The sequence below is a fragment of the Podarcis filfolensis genome (genome assembly GCF_964270895.1).
Source record: "Podarcis filfolensis genome assembly, chromosome: 14".
Lineage (NCBI taxonomy): Eukaryota > Metazoa > Chordata > Lepidosauria > Squamata > Lacertidae > Podarcis > Podarcis filfolensis.
In genome coordinates, this window is record NC_139616.1 from 30,409,074 (window position 1) to 30,432,145 (window position 23,072).

The window sequence follows — 23,072 nt, forward strand, 5'->3', positions numbered from 1 at the left end:
TGATTGAGAGATAATGTGAAATAGCATTTAATACTTCACAGATGACAGCTTGATGAGATGTCATGCATTCCCATACAATCAAGAGACACCAGACTAAGTTTTGTTTAATGTCAAAACACGATTTCAGACTTTTTGAGTGGCAAGACAGGAAAGCCCATCCAATTTTGTTGCAGCTCATTTTCACTCTGGCTTGGTGACGCCTTGTTGCAGTTTTACCCAAATCTGCTGCCCTTCAGCAGTTTTACACTACAACTCCCATCAGCCCCAGCCAAGCATGACTGTGTTCCCATTAGCCATGGTATCCTACGTGCTTGCTGTATGGGGCTGATGGGAGTTGTAGTCCAAAACAACTGGAGGACACCTGGTTGAGAAATAAAGGTAAAGGTAAAGGGACCCCTGACCATTAGGTCCAGTCGTGGCCGACTCTGGGGTTGCGGCGCTCATCTCGCTTTATTGGCCGAGCGAGCTGGTGTACAGCTTCCGGGTCATGTGGCCAGCATGACAAAGCTGCTTCTAGCGAACCAGAGCAGCGCACGGAAATGCCGTTTACCTTCCCGCCGGAGCGGTACCTATTTATCTACTTGCACTCTGACGTGCTTTCAAAATGCTAGGTTGGCAGGAGCAGGAACCGAGAAATGGGAGCTCACCAGTCGACCTTCTGATCGGCAAGTCCTAGGCTCTGTGGTTTAACCCACAGCGCCACCCAGTTGAGAAATAAGGCTGAGCTAATTCCTGTTCAACCACTCGCCTCCACCCTGTGTCTATTGAGGCTGGTAACTTAAGCCCTCGGGAGTTTGGAGGGGAATATGGCCTCAGGGGCCTTCAGCTGCTGACTGCCCCCCACTGCCAAGACATTTAGCAACTTGTGGGTCAGTCTCACTCAAACGTCATTGCACCAGCGACACCACTTTTGCTACGTATAATAAAATGAAAGAGAAGGTGGAAGAAAGGAGAGAGAATGCGTGTGTGTCTACACCGTATGCCAGGCACCCCCAAACTCGGCCCAGTGGTCAGGGATGATAGGAATTGTAGTCCCAAAACATCTGGAGGGCCGAGTTTGGGGATGCCTGCTGTATGCTATACACGTTCTATATTCGTCGAAGTGTTATAGATACTCCCCAAGGGGGGTTCTACTTCATCCAGGTCGCCCAGATTCTCAGTTAGAGATCTGCAGCCTCCGCACCCACAAGACAATTCCCAGCGAAAAGGAATAGCTATAAATAGATACCAGTATGCGCGCACTGTAAATATGTCCTGAGAAAGTGTGTCTATATTCCAGACTGGGTTTAGGGGGGGGGTCTGAAGAGATTTGAGGGTCTAATGCCTTTCAGTGAAGATTAACTTATTTTTTAACTCATCATTTAAAAGCCGAGTGCCATGCAAGAGATTTCATGCGGTTTGCAATTCGTGCTCTGCGGGCGACCAGAAGGAAAACGAGCGGCTTGACGAGCTAGGGGTGTCCGCAGAGCGGAAGATTCCCCCTCCAATAAAGGACACGTCCAAGAGCAGCTGCAAGAGGATCCTCACCGAAAAAGGCGCTTTTTCAGTAACAACTTTTAACAAGATAACGGCGCTCCAAACCCTGCAATGTTAAGGGGAGGCGACACTTCCTTCTGCTGCGGCTCCACTTACCCGATCGGAGCCCCAAGAACAACACAGCGGCTGCGGCAGCGGCGCCGATCCTCCCTCCGCCCCCGCAGACCATGGTCCAAGGCGGAGGCTGCAACCAGGCACCCTCCGCGCCCCCTTACACAAGCACCGGCCGGGCGATCTGTTTGGTGCAGATGCCTTCCAGCCCCTTTCCCTTTGGCCCCTGACCCGTCTCAGCCAGCCAATCGCTTCCCCGGACTCTGAGCCGGGCGGGGCGTTTATACATTTGGAGGACAGGCTGACGTCCTTGCAAAAAAAGCGAGACGGGAGCAGTAGAGTGGCGGCTCTTCTCTTTTAGGGATGTGTGACTGTAAAAGGTAAGCAGGATTGCAGCGGGCGCCTCTCCGTTAGAAAATGAGACTGCCCTTGCAGAAGTATCTGACGGCGGAGGCGGCAAAGGGTAAACGGTTGAGCTAGGCCTTGCTATGGTATAACAACAGAAATAACGAGTCTTTGAGTGCACGCAGAGTGCCCCTGTTTAGGGAAGTAGATCTCAACTGTGTGGGCAGGGGGACTCGAGGGACAGAATATTTTTTTTCTTATTGTGACTATTATACATGGGTGTAGTGAAGTGGGGACAGGGAGGGGCAGCTGCCCCCCAATAAATAAAAATCAATAAAAATACATAGCAAACTGTGGTCCTGCCCCCCCAACAAAAGGCCTGCCCCCCAAAAAATAATGGCTATGCTCATGCTGTTATATTTGGAGATGTTCTAGTTCTACTTGCCTTGCTTAGGATCTGTGACTGACAAACTGATGCCAGGTGACAGGAATCTGAGCTGGACAGCCATAAAACAGGGAGTCTCAAACTTTCACCCATGTTCCTGCACTTACAATCTACTAGTGATTATTACAGTCTGGTTTGCTAAGCTAAGATGTGAATGAGCAAGTGTCTGGTGCAGTGAGAAAATTGTGCCTGCCTTGCTCCTTCTGTTCCTTTCGTGCCATGGCTTTGTGTAACGTTTGAACCTGGGGTGATGATTTGTCTCGCTTCAAGCAAACCATGAACTGTAACCAATGTGTTTTTTGCCAACTGCTCATGGATTGTTTGAGGGAAACACCACAAGCCTGGGTTCGGACATCATGCTAAGCCACACCATGTCTTAGGTAGTATGTTGGGGAAGTAGCTAAGTGGCTAGGATTTTCTCACTTTGGACTTCATCCTTGCTCGTTCATGCTAAACTATAGTTTGGCTTAGTATTATGTGTGAATGAGGCTAATGCATTGTGAAAATACAAAGAATGGGCTTGACAGCTGTATTGAGAATTTCTGGTAGCAAAAGAAGCTGAATGGGATGGAAATGTATGAGTTTTACCCACAGATCTTTGTTTTATTTTTCTCCCCAAGCTGAGAAGCAAGCAGCCAGATTGAAGTGAAGAAATTGCGTCTGTTGCAGCAAAGTTCTAGCTGCCCTGCTCAGAGCTCATTGTCCTGCAGAAGTAGAATTGTTGAGAGGGGGAAATGACTTCTTCAAAGCCTTTGGCCAGGTTCTGGGAGTGGGGCAAGAACATAATCTGTGTGGGGAGGAATTATGCAGAGCATGCCAAAGAGCTAAAGAACACCCTCCCAACTGAGCCGCTCTTCTTTCTCAAGCCATCATCCGCCTATGTCAGGGAAGGCTCTCCCATCATCCAGCCCTACTACTGTAATAAGCTGCACCATGAAGTGGAACTTGGGGTGGTGATTGGGAAGAGAGCCCAGGCAGTTTCCCAGAAAACAGCAATGGACCATGTGGCAGGCTATGCCCTCTGCTTGGACATGACAGCCAGGGATACCCAAGAAGAATGCAAGAAGAAAGGGCTTCCTTGGACAATGGCCAAAGGGTTTAATACCTCCTGTCCAGTCAGTGACTTTGTGCCCAAAGAGAAAGTCCCAGATCCACACCAGCTGAAGATCTGGCTAAAGGTAAATGGGGAGATGCGGCAAGAAGGAGATACATCAGACATGATCTTCTCTATCCCCTATATCATCAGCTACATCAGTGGAATTGTCACGCTGGAAGAAGGGGATGTCATCCTAACAGGAACCCCAAAAGGGGTTTCTGCTTTGCAAGAGAATGATGAAATAGAAGCTGGGATCCAGGGGGTGCTGAGCATGCGGTTTCAAGTAGTTCGGCAGAAATGCCGGCCTTGATAGGGGATGTTTCCTTTTACCTTAAGAGCAGATTCAAACTGTAGAGCAAAGGGACACTAAACCATTCCTTTCCTGTGGGACAGGAGAGATTGGGAGCTTAGATTCTTCTGATATAGCAACCAAGTAAAACTGGCTTTCTCCTCATTCAGGTTCAAGTTTCTTCCACATTGACAGAGAGAGTGAGAAAAGGGCTGAGAGCCCATCTTGTTGGGCATTTAATATATTCACAGTGTTCAGGCATCACACTACGCCCTAGCATAAGAAGGACAAGTCACAGCAAGCCTCAGGCTTGTACACTCTTTGCTCTCCTCTTTGGTTCTGGCGTAGCATCAAGTAGTTCACTTTCAGTTTAGATTAACTGCAGCTTGCTGTCATCCAGACCCCCCAAAACTGGTTAATCTTAACTATGGTTTGTTGAACAAAGCACACTCCAAACCATAGGTTATGAAGCTGGGTTTTTTTAAACAAACAATAGTTAACATTAACATGTGGTTCAGACAACACACTAAACTATGGTTTGAAAGTGAAAGCTTCCAAATTCTTGAGGGACGTGCCATAGGAAGAGGGGGGAACGTGCAAGCTTATACTCACTGTGGCTTATACTTGTCATCATAAACGATTGTGTGGCCTTTCTGAAAAGCGCAGCCAAAGAATGTAAGAATTATTCTTTTCTACCAGACTAGACTGCTTTTATAGAGTTCAACAGGGAAAATTATATTAAAATATACACATACAAAATGGAAATATGGTGAAATTTAGAATATATTTTGTAATGAAGTCTGATGCAACTGTATACTAAGGTGTAAATAAAACAAAACTTCTATCTGCTTGCCTCAGTAAATTTCAGACACACTGTATCATGTGACTGTTGTCTGTGAAATAAAAAAACTTGGCATTTATAGTGTTCAATGTACTTAATCTTATTTTGTCTGAAATCCCACAGAACACAGTTCCTGCTTTTCATATAATATAAAATTGAAAGAAATAGGCTTGCAGAAAATTTTTTAATTTCATAAGTATATTTTTACTCAAATATGTTATACATGGAATGAAAACTTTGTTTTAAAAAGAATGTAGATAGTATATCTAGGTCTCTTGAGTCAGACTAAGGCTGCCTTTGCGAGCCTTGTAAATCCACCATGTTTTGGACTAGGTCTCTCATCAGTTCCAACTGATGGGAGCTGGACACCAATTTGGTGAAGGATGGACTAAGGTAAACTCTTCCTTAAATGATAGTACACAGTTTTAAAACATGAATGATAAAGCACACTTTCTAGCATCTTTGCAATGAGAATGCAACGCCCCCCCCCCCAAGATGTAAATTCACCATGTTACAACAACTTAGACTCCTTCCAGCTGTTCTGAAGCTGGGCAAGGTAGGTCTTTTCCAGGCAGGTTTTGACTGGCCTCCACAGGATCTGCTAGTTTGCAAGAAAGCAAACTAACTCTCAGTCCGGTTCGTGCATTGGGCGAAATAATAACCTATAGAAGTAAATTAGATTTTTTTTAAAAAAAAAATACTTCTCCAAAAATACAGTTTTCAAGAAGATAATGCAACTTTATATAAATTTAGAACTACATATTATGTTGTGCAGTGGCAGTTTGAAGGAGAAGATGGGCAGGAGAGGGCTATTAGTCCTTCTGACCTGGTTTTCTCACAGAAAATCTTCGCGCGCACACACACACCATCTACTTTTAACTTCATCCGCTTGGATGAACAGTTACATGCAGAAATTTGTTATCTACCAGAAAATGTACAAGCTGACAATTCCCCCATCTGCCCCTCCAAAGTTGGTTGGTGTTGCCTCCTGCAGAACTTGCTGGATAAACTGATCTATATTATTGGCAATCATAGAAAACACCTTTTTCAAATCTCAGTTCTTGATTCACTAAAAGAAACTTTGATAATGGATTCCTCAGAAGATGTTAATAGGGTGAGGGTTGTCATGGAGAATGGTTCTCATTTAGGTGTGTATTTCCTTATTTCTATACTTACTTTAAAATAAATTTTGCTTCGTTCTAGAAGAAGGTGCCATTTTAGGGCTGTTTTTTGAGCCTCTGTCAGAGTCTGGAACTCCTGGACCTAATGGAGTGACCACAACTTAATTGGTACGCAATGCACACAAGCATGAAGTGAAGCATGAATCAAAAGGAAGATGAGTGTTTTCAGAAGTGCATACATACAGTAGGTTCACAGCAAAACCAAGCAAGCCTTGAAGGGCCTTGAAAGATCAGTAAATTTATTGCAGCATAACTTTTGGGGGGCTAGAGTCTATTTCATCAGATGCAGTACTGGTGCAATGCATTAAACCTCAGGCTCTCGATTGGTGCTAAACACAACCTGAACCATAAACCTGAGTAGAAGAGATCTATTTCTAATACATTCTTACCGTGCAGCCTAAAGCTTCTTCAGCCACTGTGTCTGAGAGATTGCAAGAATGGAGAGTGCCTGTGTGGTCTGTCAGATCAACTAGTACATCAAAGCTGGCAAAGAGTAGTGTGGCATCTGAGGAGGAGACAAAGCTGCTACAGAAGGAGCATGAGTTTGTTCCTTCATTGACCACATAGTGGCACTTACTACTGCAGAAAAGAAAAGAGGGCAAGATTTTAAATGAATGAACGTGTGTTTAGTTATTACGCATCTAACATACCTATTCATTATATCTGATGAAATTGTCACATTGTTTTTATATGCTTCTTGTTTAATTATGAGTGTACAATAATAGAATGTATAATATAGAATACACATGCTATCTTGGCTCAAAGGCAAGAAAGAAGGATGGCTGAAGAGCAAAGAATCTTTGGACATGCAAGTTAGATAAGGTTAGAGTACTTCAGAAAAGGCTTTGATGCTGAGTTAGGAGGAAAAAGTGGTTTGAGGAATAGAGAGATGGAAGTTTTTCAAGCTGATTTGGAATGGGAGTGAGGAGCAGGATAAATGTCCGGGACACTTAATGAGGTGCTTACCATCTGTTTCGTATTATTTTAGTTGTCTCATTATCAATATTCAGCATAGAAATGTAGGCAAAAATAATGCCATAGAAAGGTTCTGATTTTCCCTCATTTTGCAAAGGTTTCATCTTTAATTGCTCCACTGTATAAACATCAACTATTGCCTGTACTAAAGATAACAGGGGGGGAAAGTAAGATTGTCTTTTTAAAAAGGGACTTGATCTGAAGTTTAAAGACAGAAAAAAACTTCCCACTGACTAGTGGACTTTGGACTTCAATAAAATATAGTTTACCATAAGAAAAAAAACATTTAAAATCATAATATGCCATTGGACAGAAAAGACTCTGTTATTCATTTGTATTATAACCAGAACAGTTAAACTTTAATTAATTTTTATGATTTCCCAGACTGAAGTGCACTCTTTATTCTCTGAGCCATGATCGCTGAACACTTCCCTGTTTATAGCATACTTCCCAGTTAATAGTTCTCAGAATGGCACGCAGCATCAAATGGATTGTACATGAGAACTTTTAACATACATTTGCCTCTGAAGTATGTGGCAATAACTTTGAATACATGCTGTCCTTAAAAAAAAAAGTAAGCAAAAAAGTTAGCCTGTGTTCTGAGAACTGTTTGCATTTAGAAGGGTAAATCTAAGCAATATATAGCAGTCTAGATTCAGATACCTGATTCTAGAACCATGGAAGGCACCACATTGAGCTGCATGAAATGGAAGTCCATCAACCTCAGAAAAGCTCATACCAAGAACAAACTTAGTTGGTCTCTAAGGTGCTACTGGACAATTTTTTAATTTTAAAAAATATATTTCTATCAGATTAAAGGACTACTTGGTAAACACTCACCATTTATGGAATCTCTGAAATGATCTCCCATTTCATCATCCAAATCTAACATTTCTGCACTTTCTCTTATAAAGTTGTGTAGATTGATTGCTTCTGGTGTATCTTGAAAAAATATTTTTCAAAGCAGTATTAATAAAGGTAAACTTGCGTAATGCCAAAATAGTTTGTGGGAGATTTTTTAGCTAAATGGTTAGCTCCATGTATTTGGTTGATGTCTGCTACAGAAAAGACATTGCTGTAATTCTTTACACACAAGGCATTCGGTCCATTGATGTCAACAGGATTTACGTCTGAATTAACACATATAGGATTGTGTTGATAGAAATGAAACCTATAAGACCACCTTATAGTAAAGCAGGTGGATGATCCATTAATGTATTTTCTTACACATATATTCCACCTTTCTTCTGTCATGGACTCCAGGGTCAGACCCAGACCTGCTTAGCTTCAGCAAGGTGGTGGCCTCATGTGCCTTAAGATCATACATTGAGATACCATCTATCCCAGAATAATCTTTCTGGAAGTAGCCCTCCATTGTTATAGGCAGAGGTCTTTCCCAGTCATAATATATTATATCCTTTTTAATAAGGACATGTGGGACTCAGTAAGTAAGCAAGTTAAGTATACAGTGCAGTTTACAGTATAAAAACACAAATATACATAATAACAAAGGAGAAATACCCCGTCCTAGTTTAAAAGGCCATAGATTGTTTAATTAGGCAAAGGCCTGGGAAAAGCAAAATGTTTTTGCCTGGGACCTAAAGATATGTAATGAAGGCACGTATTTTCTTTACAAATATTTATATATACATAGAGCATCATCAATGTGTATGGTGCCTTACAGAGGACAAGAGGACAGGGTACTGCTCAGAATACTTGCAATCTACAATTCATCACAGGGAGAGACAAACGGGAGAAGAAAGAAATGGAGGCAGGGGTAAACAGGAACAGAAAATGTTTCTATTAAGTACTTAGTTTACAGCACGGCATTGGGACTAGGAGTTCTACCAAAAGCTTTATAAAAGATGGGTTTTGAAGGAAAAGGGGGAAGTGGCATCTCATTTTTTTAGGAGGTAGCTCCAAGAGTGAGTGAATGAATGAAGGAGCAAATCGCCAGATGGCTGAGTAGTGTGAGGATGATAATGACATAGAATGGACTAAATATGGGGAATAAAGGAAAATTAAAGAAAGCCAAGGCTTTGTGTCTGTTCAGCAGGATGGATTGTAGCATTGTCAATAGATAAGGATCATAGACTGAACACAGGTGAGGGTTTAGGAGGAAATAGAAGTACAGATGGAACTTTTGAAATGTACAAAGAAGAAAAAAGAAAGTACTGATAGATATAGAGCTGGGCACTTAGTAAAACACAGGTGGTATTAAACTATTGCCATAAAGAAACTCAATGTTGCAAATGGGCAGGGAATTATTCTGTAGGTTTTAAACAAGTAGAACTGCGTTAAGTCCTAAGCCATCATATTTTAATGTTCTAAGCTGCCCTGAATACCAACTTGAGAGAATAAATATATTAAATAAATAGATAAATTTTCAATAAAAGCTTTAGGATAATATAAGGCATTCTATGACAATTTAACAAGGTTTTAGAATTGTGTCTTACCGGGATTAGTAGTAATGATGGATTTTGAGAGTACAGTTGCAACCATGCAATTTCTAAATTTGTCAAAATTTATTCTTACATCTGATGCAAATATTACTGGGAAGAAAAATATTATTTATTATTATTTTGTTATTACAGGCAAAGCTTTACACTAGTGATAACCTCAGCAAAAATACTATATATAAAAAACTGAGAAGTACCTGTTTCTCGTGGCATCCAGCTCTGTGCAAGCTGGATAGATTCATTGTCCCAGCTAGAAAAATAGCAGCATTCAATTAATACAAATGTTTATTTGTTTAAAATGTTAATATTTTCTATTTGTGTTGACAGAATATATTGACACTCTTGTATCAGGGCAACTTCCAAATATTAAAATGATACAACAATATAAAAAGTAACAAATGTCAAAGAATCATAGAATTGTAGAGTTGGAAAGTACCCCAAGGATCATCTAGTCCAACGCCCTGCAATGCTGGAATCTCAACTAAAACATACGTGGCAGATGACCATCCAACCTCTGCTTAAAACCCTCCTAGGAAAGAGATTCCACCCCCTCTTGTGGAAGTTTATTCCACTGTCAAACAGCTCTTTCAGAAAGTTCTCTCTGAATTTAATCAGGATCTTCTTTCTTGTAACTTGGATCCATTGGTTCAGGTCCTAGCTGCATTCTGTATTAGTTGTAGTTTCTGAGTCACCTTCAAAGGTAGCCCCATGTAGAGCACATTGCAGTAGCTCATCAGGCCCTGGAGATATGAATTCATTTAAAGTGCCTCAGTGTTCCTTACCACCACCTTTTCCCCATCTTAGGTTGCAGTCCCCTACTTGCATTGTTCATTCTGTAATCACCAGGTTGGGCACTGCTTTTCCTTTGGTTTAAGGCAGAATAGGTGCTGAGCAAATTGCTAAACAGATATATCTTACTCTGCCTCTGAAAACAAGCAGTCAAAAGCACTCAGGAAGGGAATTGCAGAGCCAGTGTGGAGGTCCTATTTATAAGAGGTTGACACCTGGAGCAGGGAATCCCTTGTTTATGAGGCATATGCTGAACCCAGACTGTATAAGCATAAGAGCACAGGTCAAAACTATACTAAAAGCATCATGGCTGTGACCAAGTGGCTGAGTGACTAAGGGAAAGTGAGCAAAATTATAATACTTGTGGATTCAGATGTCAGTCTTGCATGCAGCAGGATGTCTCATGCATAGCAGCAGTTGCTCTGCACCTAACCAATTTACATTCTCAACTTACATTTCAGTTCTTGAAATGTTAACCTATATTTATGTGTTGAGTGTGCGCAACCAGAATAAAGCTTGTTTCAAAATTCAAATTCAAATCCCCACACATGCAGAAGCTTTCCATTCTCGTCTATGAAAATGTATGTTCCCAGAATGTTCACTAGCTGATGAAGATGAGAGCACCTTCTATGCTCATTGAACTTTATCTGCATATTGGAACAGCAGGAGCACTTGCACATCACAACTACTAAATTGTGCCTTGTGGCTTCAGAACATGGAAATGTCACTTGGCCCAGACACAAGAAGGACTGAAAAATTAAAAGCTCTTTTTCTATCCAGATTCTTCCCTCTCTGTCTAGGTAATCTGGTTTTTCTAAAAGAGCAGTGGTGTTTATTTAGTTTTCTCTTGAAAGAGAAATCTTAACCAGGGCTCCTCTTACATTCTTAATACAGTATTTGCTACATGTTCTCCCAGAAATTTTTTGAAGCATTTTTAATGTATAAAAGTCTTGATGATAAGCATTTACGCAAAGGTTAATCTATAGTTGCTACTTGACAAAATGTTGCTTTGAAAAGGAATGATCATCAGTGGTCTGACTGACTAAATGGCTTCTTTTATTTCCTCATCTCCACATGACCTTTTGTAATTGATTTGCAGCTTTGTTTCACTCTGCCTCTCCTTAGGGGAGAAATTGTCAATAACTCATAGAAATGGGTAATATATTCAAGACCATTCTATTGGACAGCCTTGTATGTTATAGAAGTTAATGGATATTGCTGCCATTAAATGAATGCTTCTGTATCATCAGAGACACCACACAATTAATAAGAAGCTTCAATTAATGATAGCAATATGTACTTACGTTCAGTGTAGCCTCTTATTTTTGTATTAATGGGTATAGTTCGATTGTGATTTAGAATACATCTTACCATATCATTGCAAAGGAAGACTCGGTTTCATCATACAGCCTTACTTCACATCTGTGACCCTTTCGTCTGTCCGAAGTGGTGAAGTACTTTGGTTCTCCAACCTTTGTAAAGTGCACAACAAATGATTTGCAATATTCATCTTGCGCACACACCAACCTTGTCAAAAGCAATAGTGTATCCCCATATTTATGTCTATGCTATCCACACCAGTGAAGTCTGGTCTATTAGACTGCCTCACTCTGCCCTTAGCCAGCTGCCACCTGACTCCCTTTGTGGTGTTATAGATTGGCCCCCCCCCAAACCCTAGAAATTAATAAATGGTAGAATTTTGGTTTTTGGAGTATTGAAGGGAAGAACTGGAGGCCAGTGGAAAAGTACAGGCTAAGCTTTCTTCCAAGCCAGTGCCTCACCTGGGATAGAGAAATTAACATGACAAAGATGTTGGTGGTCCATTCTAAGAGGAATCTTTGGCCTGAGTAGTCAGATTGCCAGGGTAGCTAGGTGTGGGGTGACAGGAAAAGAGTGTTTTTAGCAAGGTGTGCTGGGAAAAGGAAGGGAGAAAAAAGACTGAGATGCATTTTGGGCAGGTTGGCTAGGAGAAATACTTTTGCCTCCAGTGCTATACTGCTATGGGGAACAACCCCCTCTTGAAATGACCTTGCTGTAAAATCTGGACTCCCTTCATGCAGAGTGAATGTGTAAATATGTTGATAAACCATATTTCTTAAAGGTACAACAGCATCCACCATGTCTTCAATTCTCCAAAGGAGCCCAGGGTGAATGCCTCAAACCCCCTGTAATCTTGCTACCGCTCGGCAGAGAGGTGGTGCCCAGCTTTTGTAATTGCACTTACAACAGGTCCGGGGGGGGGGGGACATTGGCTGCCAGCTTCTTCCCCCTTAGTATCATTATTGCTCTTGTAGGGAGGAAGGTGGGGACAAAACTACAATGCGTTGGGTTTGCCTGCCACTGGCCCTGGTTTTGCCTACTCTTAGCCTCCCTGGCTTCTGCCCCAGCAGTCACAATGGGTAGCTTCCACCACTGGTCCGCACTACAAACACTTCAGCAGGGCTGGCTGCAATTAAAGTCTCTCAGTGTGCATGTGCACCTCATTCTTTACAGAAAAATGAATCCAATGAAGGACTTGCAAAATGGTAGGGCATTGCTGAAGGAGAGTAAGCAGCTTTGCTCCAGTTTACTGAATTTTTACATTCAAAAGACTACATGAGTACTCTTGCAATAGAGTAGAAAAGCATTTACCATAGCAACTTTCTAAGGGCAGAACTGCACACTGTAAGGAGACATATAGATTACCAAACCCCATGTTTTCCTCTGAGGCACTTATAGGGGGAGATAACAGTGGGTAAGAGTGGGTACTTAAGCCTCCCTTTGCTTGCTGATTCTTCCCTATAAATGTTATTCATTCCTTATTGCCTGCCTTCTTCCAACTGGGTCTCCAAAATAAAAAGTAAGCCCAACTGAATTCTTGAAAATCAGCTGGAAAAAATGATATTTGCAGGAGATAATCACTAACTGGTGGCGAACATAAGGCTGGAGACTTGCAGATACCCCCCACTCTGGTAAACATATGAAGCTGCCTTATACTAACTCAGGTGAGACCTATGGACCATATAGTCCAGTATTGTGTATTCTGAGTAGCAATTACTGTTCAAGTTCTTGGGCAGAGAGAGGTATTTCTCATCACTTGTAGACTCAGCTTTTTTTTTTTTAACTGAAGATGCCAGAAACTTGTATAGACTCGTGTGATTTGTGATACCAAGTAAGTAGCGCAGTTTGATAGATTTGGATGGCATCTGCACACAGCAATCACCATGGCATTTAGCATGGTATTGTATAGGTCCTGCTAATTGCAATGGGGCCTGTGCAAGAGAACTTCTTAATGGATTGTGCCCTCGTTGAATGGAGTATGTAAGAAAGAAAAGTGTTTCATGTTCTTAATGCTAATATGACAGCAATGTTTAACCGCCACTGTTGGAGGCAGCACATTCCTATTCAGTGGCAAAAGTGCTGTTGTGCCGATGTTATGCTTGTGGGCTTCCCTTAAGTCAGAGATCAGCAAACTCTTTCAGCAGGGGGCCGGTCCATTGTCCCTCAGACCTTGTGGTGTGCCAGACTATATTTTGGAAAGGAAAAAAAAAGGAACGAATTCCTATGACCCACAAATAACACAGAGATGCATTTTAAATAAAAGGACACATTCTACTCATATAAAAACACGCTGATTCCAGGACTGTCTGCGGGCTGGATTTAGAAGGCAATTGGGCTAGATGAGGCCCCCTAGTCTTAGTTTGCCTACCCATGCGTTAAGTATTTGGTTGGCTACTATGAGAACAGGATGCTGGGCTAGATTGGCCTGTGCGCTGATTCAGCAGGGCTCTTCCTACTTTCTTAAGAGGACAAAGATGAAGGGTCAGTGAGACATGTGCTAAATCAATAAACCAATTTAGCATTCATGCTTAATCTTATAGTTAAAAACTAATCTGTGGGTGAATGTCAAAAGACTTTAAATAAACTTCCTTATATTGTGCTGTTTCAGGGTGCCAGCCTAGGGACATGAAGGCTTTGTAAAATGTGCTGTTTATGAATTTTTTCATTAATATCACTTGCAAACCTTCCTTGGCATTAAATCAAGCCAACTGGCTGCTGACCAAGACAAAAGGAGACAACTCCAATCAGAGATGGTCCAATAAATCCTTAACTATACATAAATTAATTTGACCACCGGGCTACAGTAGAAGCTCTCCAATATGTTAAAGTTTTTCTGACTTACCGACTTGACAGCTGCAAGAATATTAATGATTCTTCCTTCCAGGCTCTGTCCATTGGCTGCAATGTCTGCCAGAGAGTAAAAATCTTGAGGGTTCTTCACAGGTAGATTCAACAGGGACAGTAGTTTGGTGTCAACTTCATAGTGGGGACAGATTTTAACCACGGAATGATTCTCACTGAGGAGCAGTTTGTAGCAGCTGACATGCACAACACAAACAATACTTTACTCATCACTACTAAAGGCTTTTTCCTATATTATGAACTCTGAATTGTTATGGGTTATTGTAATACTGGTGTTATACTGATGTTGTGAAAAGCACATTACAATTGATACCAGAGAATAGTGGCTTCTTTGTACAAACACAAGTCAAGTCATTGGCAGGCAGAGTTGACACTGACACCGCTTCATGGGGTGGGGGGGAGAAATGGATGATTAACCTACTCTAAGCTCTGGAAGCAGATAGTTCTGCATATTTTAGTGTTGCAATAAGAAATACTTTTGACATTGCAATTCAGCTATCTGTTGTGAGTAACTGAAGGTACTTTAAGAGCCGTTAACACCTAAGGGTGCTCAAAACAAGACTTGAAAAAAGCTGTAATTCAGCAAATACAGGACCAGTGTGATGTAATTGATAGAGTCCCTATACAAATAGCCATGGGCCAACCTTAGGCCACTCACTATCTCTCCGTCTCACAGAGTTGGTGTGAGTACAACTGCTGTAAAACCACTGCAAAACTTGGGCACCAGTTCAAAGTGATTCAGACAATTTTGGATTTTGGGGTATTAACTATGAACCCCAGTTTGATGTATCAATTACTCAGTTTGTGAGGCACTGCAAAATGCAGGGTTTTCGCAGTTTTCTACCCAATATACTTACATTGAATGGAGCCAAATAATACCTAGTATATGTCGACTGAGGACTCCTCCACACTTCCTTTTGTGCTGCATCCATGCTTTAAAGCTCTGTGCGTGCTTTTTTGCCCTGCACTTTCCCCGTGAAACCCTGCTTTTTACTGCTGAATCAGAACAAATGGCAATCTATGAAGACACAAACTGATATTTGTTTTGATTAAGCATTAAAGAGCAGGTTTTCTCAGGGAAAGTGCCAAGGCAAAAAAAAAAAAAAAAAAAAGGGGAGGGGGGGCTCAGATACAGCACTTTAAATTGTGGACCTGTTCCTAGAAAGCACAGGGCAAAAGGTAAGTGTGGATGAGTCCTGAGTTTAAGATTCATTTCTATGCTGCAGTACAGGGTATTACAATAGTTTCAGTGTTGAGATGTTAGAATTGCCATATTTCAAAAAGTGAAAATCTGGACACAATGTGTAATCGATAACTGTTTGGTGTTGATTGGCTGTCAGGTCATTTTGTAGTATTAGTGGAGGACACTAACTAAACCCTTGCCAGACAGCTATATAATTTTTTCAAGAGTAACATCTGTATCATCTGGTGTCAAGAATCTGAATATGCCACTTGTATACATGTTTTCGTCTTATTTAGGGTATAAGATTCTGACTTTACAGTTACCTAGGAGTTGTAGCGTTGAATTTTTCTTCCTTTTCAGCCTCTTTTGTCTGAACTAAAGGATTTTCAATTATGACTATAAAAGGGAAACAGTGGAAAGCCACATAAGTATGGATTTAAATGACTGCTTACAAGTTCATTCAGCAAGACACTGGCAATCCAGTTCTAATAGTTTTCAGTCAGCTTTACTCCTGGGTACCTGCATACAATTTCAGCCTTAACTGCTTAAATCTGGCTGGATTATTATTATTAAATTTATGGACCATTTTTAGAAGACTGAAACAGTAAAAACTTAGCATCTGAGAGGGAATCTGGGAGATTACTTTTTCAGTCCATGTCTCTTGATGACAGCTTTATTAGACTGAATCTTGTTGGTTCTTTTTAGTTTACTTTTCCCCCTCTCACTCAATCTAACTAAAAAATTTGGTTCCAATTAAATAGTCCACAACTCTTTGAAGGATAACACACTAGGACCACAACACATTATACTGATTTAAAGAGGAGGGAAACATACTGAAATTGAAATATGTTCGGAATAAACTCCAGCTCACCACAGTCACCAACTCTAAAGCTTTCTGAAAGTGATTTAATATAGTCCTCTTTTCCCCAAGAATGTACATTTATGAAATAAGATGGCGAATCGCGGACAGTGAAGCTAAAAGTGTACCTTTCTGATCCAATATCTGCAGTGACAAGAAACAGAGACAGTTTTAGAATCCAGTTAAAAGTTTTAATTCCGTGTAAGACACATGAAAATATTATGTGTACTTATTGTTACATTCTGCCCAGTGTTAAGTTATGGCAGAAAACAGCCCACCTCAATCAAATTGACTTCAGAACTGTAATCTGTCTCAGACACCTATTGGTTGTGGAGGCTGTCATCACCATAGTATCAGCCGCCATTTTCCCTTATGATGTGCATATGGGATATGATAAAGAAATATGGAGGTCAGTGCTGGGGTGCCAGCAGCAGCAGCAGCAAAGAAATGATGATAAGAGAGGAAAAGGAGTGGCTGTAAAAGCTTGACAAGCTGGATTTGGACAAAGGATCACTTAATGAGAAACAGGTATAAAGCAGGTGAGGGGAGCCTTGGGCCATACAGCTGTTGCTGAACTACAACTCTCATCTACCCCAGCAAATGGTCAGTGGCTGGGAATGAGTTGTAGTTCAGCAACATCTGTAGGGCCAAAAGTTCCCTACAACTAGTATAAAGCAAAGGAGAACAATCTCATTAACTACCACTAGAGGTCACTCCTTTTTTAATTAAAATATTATATTTTCATGAATGGGAGAAAAATGGTGCCATGGCTGGTTCAATTGCAGTTTAGGCAGAGACCAGCAGTGCAAATGCCTCATTGTTTTGGCAAAAACTTTGCATGGAATGAAATATTCCACTATCATCAGATATCGTCAGATGCTTACAAAATAGTGGGAAATTCAGTGCTATGTTAACTAACCCTAGCAGATGCAGGTGCCCTTAAAAATGTTAAGCCAGGTTTCAGCAAGGGATAAAGTTGATAAGATGCTTGTTTCAATTAACATGTTGTTACTCTCTCTTAGAGCTTTGTTAATCTACACTTTAATTTCAATATAGTTTTTGCATAAAAACCAGTTGATGCACATGTTTTTTGGTTAGAAAAACCATGGATTGAAGATAGAGCCAGAAAAAAAGAGAATTTGTGGCTTAAAAGAACTTTACTTTTTCTGTCTGGAAAGCCTTTGGCATCTGTTTTCCCAATCACCATACCAATTATACTCTGGGGGAAAAAAGAGATTACAGAATATATACATCAAATACAGATGTACAGGATGTATTTGATTTCACAGACTTTCTTGTCCTTCAGTAATAAAAAGCATATTTAACTCTTTCTATTTTAATGCACTTATTCTACAGAAGCATCAATAAATTAACAACCTAAGTGATTTTCTCAATATATTAAAAGATGAAGACTGGGAAATAATAAAAAGACCCCACATCTGTCTGTCTCTGTAAGGAAAATGTTTACCTGAAAACATATACCTTTTTGTCACTTACACAGGCAGTGAGCAGCTTATGCACACTGCGGAATAGGCTAAGGGCATGTCAAAGTCAAACCAATTAGGGTACAAGTTCCTGAGACATTTAAATCATAGAATTATAGAGTTGGAAGGGGCCCCAAGGGTCATCTAGTACAACCCCCTGCAATGCAGGAATCTCAACTAAAGTATCCATGACAGATGGAGGCCATGTGATTTCCCATGTCTGCACAGTGGCATAAAAGGAGCATTTCAATTTTTCTTCACTATTAAAGAAACTCCTATTTTTTACAATACCATCATGAACTCTCAGCAGGGTAGCTAGCTGCATGTTACATACAGTCATTTTTGCTAAGCTAAACAACAGTCATTTTTGCTAAGCTAAATCAACTCCCCAAGATGGCAGTTGTGAACAGTGACACAGAAGGAAGGTAGGGGTTCCATAAACTTTCCCTTTCTACCACTTCTCCACATGAATTTTCCCTTTCTCAGAAACTGCTATGCTTTTTAAAAACGTAGGTGCATGGGGAAGCAGTAAATGAATTTGGGTATGTTGTGCATTAAGCCCTTAAAATATGCATTTATTTAGACTTTTAGAGGAAATACCTATGCTTAAAGGCAACAACTACCACCAAACAAACATTCTTTTGCAGATTTGTATCAGTAGTGTTGAAACAATAACACTGTAATGTTTAGTGAACTGGCTGGCTTAGTTTAAAAAAACCCCAAAGATAAGAAGTCATATCCTAAAAGGACTCCAAACATTAGGTCTCTTAGCTTTACCCCCCACCCCACCCCCAAACCAGCACACCACATTACATTCTTGAATTGGGTTTCCGGAAAACAGAATGAACAAAACACCTGTTGAAAAATAGGCTTGCAGATTTCTATGTGCCTTTCAGTCACTAGATGGGGCAAGAAAACTATTCCAGCATTTATCTGGATAAGTTCACTCAGGGTATGTTTGCAATGAAATATAATTCCCTCAGGTCTTTGAAAGCTTTCTTAAAGTGCATTCTATTAATTCGCATTCAAAATGTTTCGTTTCCTAACTCACAGTAATTTAATTAAATGGCAGAATATCTTGTGTATAATTCTGCTGATAATAGAGAGCTGGTTCTTGGAATCCCAAATATGTTCTAAGACTCTGCTTACAATAGTATTTATTTCAAAGTCTTCTTAAAATTTATATTTACAACATTATTTGACTCTTTTAACAAAGTGAAATTCCATAATTCCAAATTAAAAGCTTGAGAAATATTCCTAAACCTCTTTTAGATATCCTTAATTCTGAGATATTTTAGTCATACCATTTAACCAATCAAAAGGAGAAAATAAACTTCTGTGTCCATTTGCCAGGATTTTCTGCTGACACTTTCCAAACTCGTTATTTTTACTCTATATCTTCATCTTACTTCATTTTGACCTTTGGCATTCACATAACTTAAAACAGTAACATAGTGCTTCAGTTATATATAATATTATTTGAAATAATGTTGTAGAATTGATTTTATCGGAGCTAGTTATTTTATAAATAATAATAATGATAATAATTTTATTATTTATACCCCACCCATCTGGCTGGGTTTCTCTAGCAGAATATAAAAACATAATAAAACGTCAAATGTTTAAAACTTCCTGATTCACATGTATAAAGTCACACACTATAAAGTCTACTACTAGCTTCCTTCAATATGAATTACTTAATGTCTGACATTAAATAAACCATATTTCTTTTCCAGATTGAAAGCATTATTTGTTTATCAAATAAAACTACAATTAAATTCTTGCTTGGTACATACATTGATACTCTCAATGCTGTACACTAAATAAAATCTTTTGGCCAAATACATCCACCCCACAAGAGAATATTTCATGTGCTTTCAATTCAGTGCCAAAGAAACATCCCTTGAAGAAATATATGGCCTTGTAATACATTCTTTAACTTTTGATAGGAGGAAATTACTACTCTTATTTTATGTTAAAATCAACAAAGAGTTCACAATACGGTAGTATGTGTGCCATTTGTGTTAGGATGAACAGTAAAGTCCTGGGAGATACAAATATATTTCTCTTGCCCCTGTCAGGACTTTAAGTAAGCCATCTGAGTTTCAGGCCCAAAACACTCTGTTGTTGGTCCCTAAAATACTTAATAATCCTTAGGCTTGCAATCCTACACACATTTCCTTGAGAGAGTAATCCACATTGAATGTAATGAGACTAACATGACAATCCTAAATATGTCAACTCAGAAGTAAGCCTCATTTAGTTTAGTGAGGCTTACTTCTCCCAGATTAGCATGTTTACGACTGCAGACTAAATGTCTTGTTCTGAGGTTTAGGACCCGCACAAGTACAGCCATCTGCAAAATAATACTTCTTTTTACTATATCAAAAATGAATGCGAGAAGAGTATAAATATAAAACAATAAAGCTACCGTATATACGGTATACATTTTCAATGTGTTGTACGTAGTTGCCACCCATATTCTGTATGCAACATTTTTTAGTTTTGCTAAGTCATGCTAAACCTCCACAATGCAAACATTGAAGTATGGGATCCAGTGCCATTGTCTCAGCATCATTACTGTACCAGGTGAAGATAGCACCTTATCCCAGGAATGGGAAACATGTGGCACTCCAAATATTGTTATACTATGGCTCCTAACATCAATTTCCATTAGCCGCACTGTCTGGGGCTGATGGGAACTGGAGTCCAACAACTTCTGAAGGGCTACAGGTTCCCCATTCCTGCCTTATCCCTTTGATCTGGTCCTGTGAGTTGATTCTGCTATGTGAATTGGGCAGCTAGAGATGTTGGTACAAATGTACCAGTGCTCAGCAACTCCTGCATGATGCAGCTGTGCCATGCCAGGGGCTTTGAAGGAGGGTGTGGACTTGAACTGATGTGGAACGCAAGGCCATTGGCAACACTTGTAATGTAACAGCTATCAGCATGTGAGTGCACACACGCAGCACAAGAGATACTACAGCTTACTAATCACAAATAGGAGAAAGCAGCATAGCTTTAGCTGCTTTAACGGTTGCAGTATAGAACCAGGCTGAAGATCTTTGGATGTAACGGGCAGTTTGGATATTCAACCTTCATTTTTAATATGGAATCCAGATTATGAGCAGGTTCACCTGTCAATGATCATAATGAGTTCTAGGAAGTTATAATGCAGAAGTTATAGGGGCAAAATGCCTTGGGGCTCAACTCTGAGCAGATCTGATTGAAAGGTGCAATGTGTGCTTGTTAAGGTCAGAGTACACGGAGATATGCACATACACCAGTATCCTTACAAATCCTTGCTCTCTCTGGAATACTGACATGCATTTAATAGTTAAGAAACAACAGACAGAGATGGAAATTTTTGCCTCAATTATCATTTTTTTCAAATGCTCAAGGGAAGTCAAGGGAAGCTGTGCATGAATGGGACTATCCATGTGAGTAACGCTCACAGCTTCCAATCTGGTGTCCATAGTCCAAAAGAATACATTTCCAATGTATTGTGATACTATAATGCAGACTCTGTAGAAATTATCAACACAACATCTATTTAAAGAAAATACAAAGAAGTCTCTGATACTTCAGTCAATGAACTGTCCAGTCAACATCAATAGTTGTGGCATCCACACTCTGTGGTCAACAGAAGTATCAGTTTTCACTTTCTGAGGGTACACAAAGAGAAGCTAACATACTTTGTGCCTAATAATTATGCCAATGCTGTGAGTATATAAAGACAAACCAATTACATAATTTTGCAGTAATATAATATAGTGATATACAGTTTCACTGGAGAACAAAAAAGACTTATGTCACCAAGACCTACAGGACGAGCAAGATTTGGATGCACATCTGAAATGGCTACAAAATTTTGTGTTGGAACCGAGTAGGCCATTCTTTTTATCTGAAACTACAGAAACGTATGTTAGAGCTTTTAAAGAGAGCAAAATCAAAACAAATCACTTAGAGCATTCTGCAGAGAAGCCATTTTCTTTAAAAAGCTAATTTGATATACAGCACCTGCTTTCTGGATGACTTCTTTGCTGTAATGGCCAAACATAGATAACAAAACTGTTTCAACTTGTCAAAAAACACTTATGTTCTTTTATTAGATCAGATGATTAAAAAAATTACATTTTTTAATTTAATTTCACTTTTTAAAATGTAACCCTTTCAGATCATGTTGGCACTTTTGCAAGCTTGAAATTGGCTCATGATAGACATGATATGTGTGTGGCAGTTTCTGAACAGATTTCAAGATGTGCAATAGTAAATACAGAACAGTAATAACCTATATGGATTTCACATGACTGCTTTGATGCTTTTTATCTGTGGATATTCTTGGTGGATACTATCCCATGAGGGAAGAGCATTTCATCAGCTTTGGCCCCTACGTCATTTTTCTATCCATCAGCTCTCATCTTGCTCTATTGTTCAATTTTGTGTAAAACAATCCAGCTCCTGTTGTGCATGGACTATTGGACTTGAGATTAGAAAAGTCTGGGGTCAAATCTTCAGTTATACCATGAAGCTAAATGAGTAAACCACAGTCTCTTACCAACCTAGTCAACTTTTAAATGTTAAATGAAAACAAGATAAAGGCACCCACTGTCCACAGTTCTGAACTCCCAGGAGGTAGGATGGAGCAAAAATGTTATAAATTATATATATATTAAAGAAACTATCTGCTTCTGCTGCTTTTTTAAAAAAAAAATCAAATTCCATTTCAAGAAAAGTTAAAATTACCACAGCAAGAAGCTGTGCCCAGTATCCAAAGAACTTTGCAATTGGTTCCATGTGCCTGAAGAATTTATGTTTCTCAAAGAGAAAGACTCAAAAGCCTCCCTCCCCAAATGCACTCTAGCCCAAGCCTCTGGACTAGCCTACAGCAGCTCTTTGAATTTATTACAAACTTAGACATTTTGAAACAGTTCACATTCTGTTGACATTCTATATTTCTAATTCAGACAGTGCGCAGACACTGTACAGGGAATTTTGGGGGAAGGTATTTGTCCACCCCCACCCTATCACTAGCACCACCCACTCAGCCTATTCCTTTATGTTTATTCTCCTGGCATTCAGTATTTCTAAAAAGATAAAAAGGATTAAGGAACTACTGATGGCAGCAGCAAGAATTTTTTTTTCAAAAAAATGAACAGCAGAAACCAATAAAAACAGTAAAAGGGTTTTTAGGAGTTAACAAAAGCTGAATTCTAAAAATTGTCTGCCATAAGTCTGCAGCACCAAGAAGCCAAAAAGTGTTGTGGTTCCTTAGTGACTTTCTGGTATATTGTAAAACATTCATTTTAAAACCCAGATTGTAAAGTAAAAATGACTTTTTGTGGGATGTTCAAAAC

General features: G+C 39.8%; 3 protein-coding genes across 17 annotated transcripts in view; 1 reads left to right on the plus strand and 2 right to left on the minus strand.

Moving 5' to 3' along the window:
* Window positions 1–5,865, minus strand: part of LOC310748839 (hydroxyacylglutathione hydrolase, mitochondrial) — a 25,707-nt gene extending 19,842 nt beyond the window's left edge. The window contains exon 1 of one of the 3 annotated variants that reach the window (XR_014541377.1): window positions 1,633–1,795. Coding sequence is in view for 1 of the 3 variants with exons in the window: in XM_083584823.1 (XP_083440949.1) it covers window positions 1,633–1,705 (73 nt within the window). In the remaining 2 variants the exon portion in view is untranslated. Of the gene's footprint in view, window positions 1–1,632; window positions 1,811–5,779 lie in introns of those variants that run through there. The other 2 variants (XM_083584825.1, XM_083584823.1) reach the window with 2 other exon arrangements.
* On the plus strand, window positions 1,832–5,093 carry FAHD1 (fumarylacetoacetate hydrolase domain containing 1). The gene is made up of 2 exons (XM_083584829.1): window positions 1,832–1,967; window positions 2,998–5,093. Exon 2 carries the CDS (start codon window positions 3,112–3,114, stop codon window positions 3,781–3,783), a length of 672 nt encoding a protein of 223 aa, XP_083440955.1. The 5' UTR covers window positions 1,832–1,967; window positions 2,998–3,111; the 3' UTR covers window positions 3,784–5,093.
* The window catches only part of MEIOB (meiosis specific with OB-fold), a 21,480-nt gene continuing 3,191 nt past the window's right edge, over window positions 4,784–23,072 (minus strand). For 9 of the 13 annotated variants that reach the window (XM_083584809.1, XM_083584812.1, XM_083584819.1 and 6 more), the window contains 13 exons: window positions 21,542–21,625; window positions 17,393–17,450; window positions 16,244–16,375; window positions 15,696–15,768; window positions 14,170–14,365; window positions 11,379–11,479; window positions 9,416–9,468; window positions 9,216–9,311; window positions 7,600–7,701; window positions 6,751–6,904; window positions 6,174–6,363; window positions 5,780–5,866; window positions 4,784–5,265 (listed from right to left, as the gene is read on the minus strand). In XM_083584809.1, coding sequence (XP_083440935.1) covers window positions 5,125–5,265; window positions 5,780–5,866; window positions 6,174–6,363; window positions 6,751–6,904; window positions 7,600–7,701; window positions 9,216–9,311; window positions 9,416–9,468; window positions 11,379–11,479; window positions 14,170–14,365; window positions 15,696–15,768; window positions 16,244–16,375; window positions 17,393–17,450; window positions 21,542–21,610 — 1,452 coding nt within the window. In that variant the 5' untranslated portion in view covers window positions 21,611–21,625 and the 3' untranslated portion in view covers window positions 4,784–5,124. The remainder of the gene's footprint in view (window positions 5,266–5,779; window positions 5,867–6,173; window positions 6,364–6,750; window positions 6,905–7,599; window positions 7,702–9,215; window positions 9,312–9,415; window positions 9,469–11,378; window positions 11,480–14,169; window positions 14,366–15,695; window positions 15,769–16,243; window positions 16,376–17,392; window positions 17,451–21,541; window positions 21,626–23,072) is intronic. The other 4 variants (XM_083584818.1, XM_083584815.1, XM_083584811.1 and 1 more) reach the window with 2 other exon arrangements.